This window comes from Penaeus vannamei, chromosome 29 (genome assembly GCF_042767895.1).
Source record: "Penaeus vannamei isolate JL-2024 chromosome 29, ASM4276789v1, whole genome shotgun sequence".
NCBI lineage: Eukaryota > Metazoa > Arthropoda > Malacostraca > Decapoda > Penaeidae > Penaeus > Penaeus vannamei.
In genome coordinates this window covers 21,114,665-21,116,280 of record NC_091577.1, presented here as the reverse complement: position 1 = coordinate 21,116,280, position 1,616 = coordinate 21,114,665, and the positions used below count along the sequence as shown (strand labels likewise).

General features: G+C 52.1%; 1 protein-coding gene across 1 annotated transcript in view; it reads left to right on the top strand.

Moving 5' to 3' along the window:
• Window positions 1-1,022: 1,022 nt before the first annotated feature.
• LOC138867310 (uncharacterized) overlaps window positions 1,023-1,616 on the top strand; it is a 369,704-nt gene continuing 369,110 nt past the window's right edge. Inside the window, exons 1-2 of the mRNA XM_070142434.1 lie at window positions 1,023-1,049; window positions 1,339-1,460. Of these exons, the coding sequence (XP_069998535.1) occupies window positions 1,023-1,049; window positions 1,339-1,460 (149 nt within the window). The remainder of the gene's footprint in view (window positions 1,050-1,338; window positions 1,461-1,616) is intronic.

The window sequence follows — 1,616 nt, the reverse complement described above, 5'->3', positions numbered from 1 at the left end:
CAAGCGAGGGATGAAGGGGAAAGGAGAGAGAACAAGCGAGGGAGGAAGGGGAAAGGAGAGAGAACAAGCGAGGGATGAAGGGGAAAGGAGAGAGAACAAGCGAGGGAGGAAGGGGAAAGGAGAGAGAACAAGCGAGGGAGGAAGGGGAAAGGAGAGAGAACAAGCGAGGGATGAAGGGGAAAGGAGAGAGAACAAGGGATAAAGGGAAAATGAGAGAGAACAAAGGGAGGGATAAAGGGGAAAGGAGAGAGAACAAGAGGGGATAATGGGGAAAGGAGAGAGAACAAGGGATAAAGGGGAAAGGAGAGAGAACAAGGGATAAAGGGGAAAGGAGAGAGAACAAGGGAGGGATGAAGGGGAAAGGAGAGAGAACAAGCGAGGGATAAAGGGGAAAGGAGAGAGAACAAGCGAGGGATGAAGGGGAAAGGAGAGAGAACAAGCGAGGGATAAAGGGGAAAGGAGAGAGAACAAGCGAGGGATGAAGGGGAAAGGAGAGAGAAGAAAAGAGTGATGAAGGGGAAGAGGATAAATAAGGGAAGGGCGTAAAGGGATAGAGGATAGTAAGGAAGAAGGACGAACTTGGCGGTTCGTGGTCCTAGGACAGTTGGCGTTCGGTAGGGGGAGGGGATGGAGAAAGGAAGAAAGGGAGGAAGAACAGAAGAGAAAGGGGGCAGAAGAGGGAAGAGAAGGAGCAGAAGTAAAGTGAGGAAGGGATAGAAAGACGGAAGGACAGGATAGCAGAAGGATAAAAAGAGGATAGGGGAAGGTTTCGAGAGAGAGTTAGTGGGCAGCGGCAGTGGGAGGGGGAGGGCGGGCGGGAGGAGGGGGGGTGGGGTGCGTGGCGTGAGAGGCAGAGGCGGCAGAGCCCAGTTTGATCTGTGCCGCGATCGAGGACGGTCGTGGAGCGGTCCGTTCCACCGTCGACCCTCATACGCTCTGCCGCTCAGCCCCGGGGCCTCTCCCTCGGCCGCCCCTGGGAGAGATGGACTTGACGCGCTCGCCGAACGGAAACAGGCGCCGTAATGAGTGTCTCCTCGCAGGCGACGCATGTAAAGACATTTGAAAGGGATGTTAAAGGCTGATGGCGAAAAAAATACCAAATAAATAAAAAAGTTTATGGTAACTTCATCAACAGGTTGCTTAGTGTTTGGGTAAACACGTTACGTTCATGTCAGCAACATTTGGTGTCGAGTGTTGCGTCAGAAAAACACTCACGGATGCGGTACACGTATTATTTTATCATATATATTGTGTCGTAAGAAGCCAGTGACGGGGAGAGTGCAGTGACCAATTTGTGGGAGACTTCGATGTCGTCCTAACCTCTCGAACTACCGCGAGAGACTTCAGATATTCGCTAAAAGAACCTGTCCTTTGGAGTCCTATTCCCTTGGCGTCATACCCTCGTCCTCGCACGTCCCTCGTCGTTTAGATGTATCAGCAGTGACGTCGCAAGACCCTGGGCATCCCTCTCCACAAAAGACCGATAAAATGGCAGGACAATAACAGAGAAGAGTCGTAATTCGCGCTCGAAACGGGGAGTCGAAGCACCATCGACTGAACGACTGTCGAGTTCAAACCATCTCCTCTCCTCTCGCTAACATCGTCACGAACGTCTC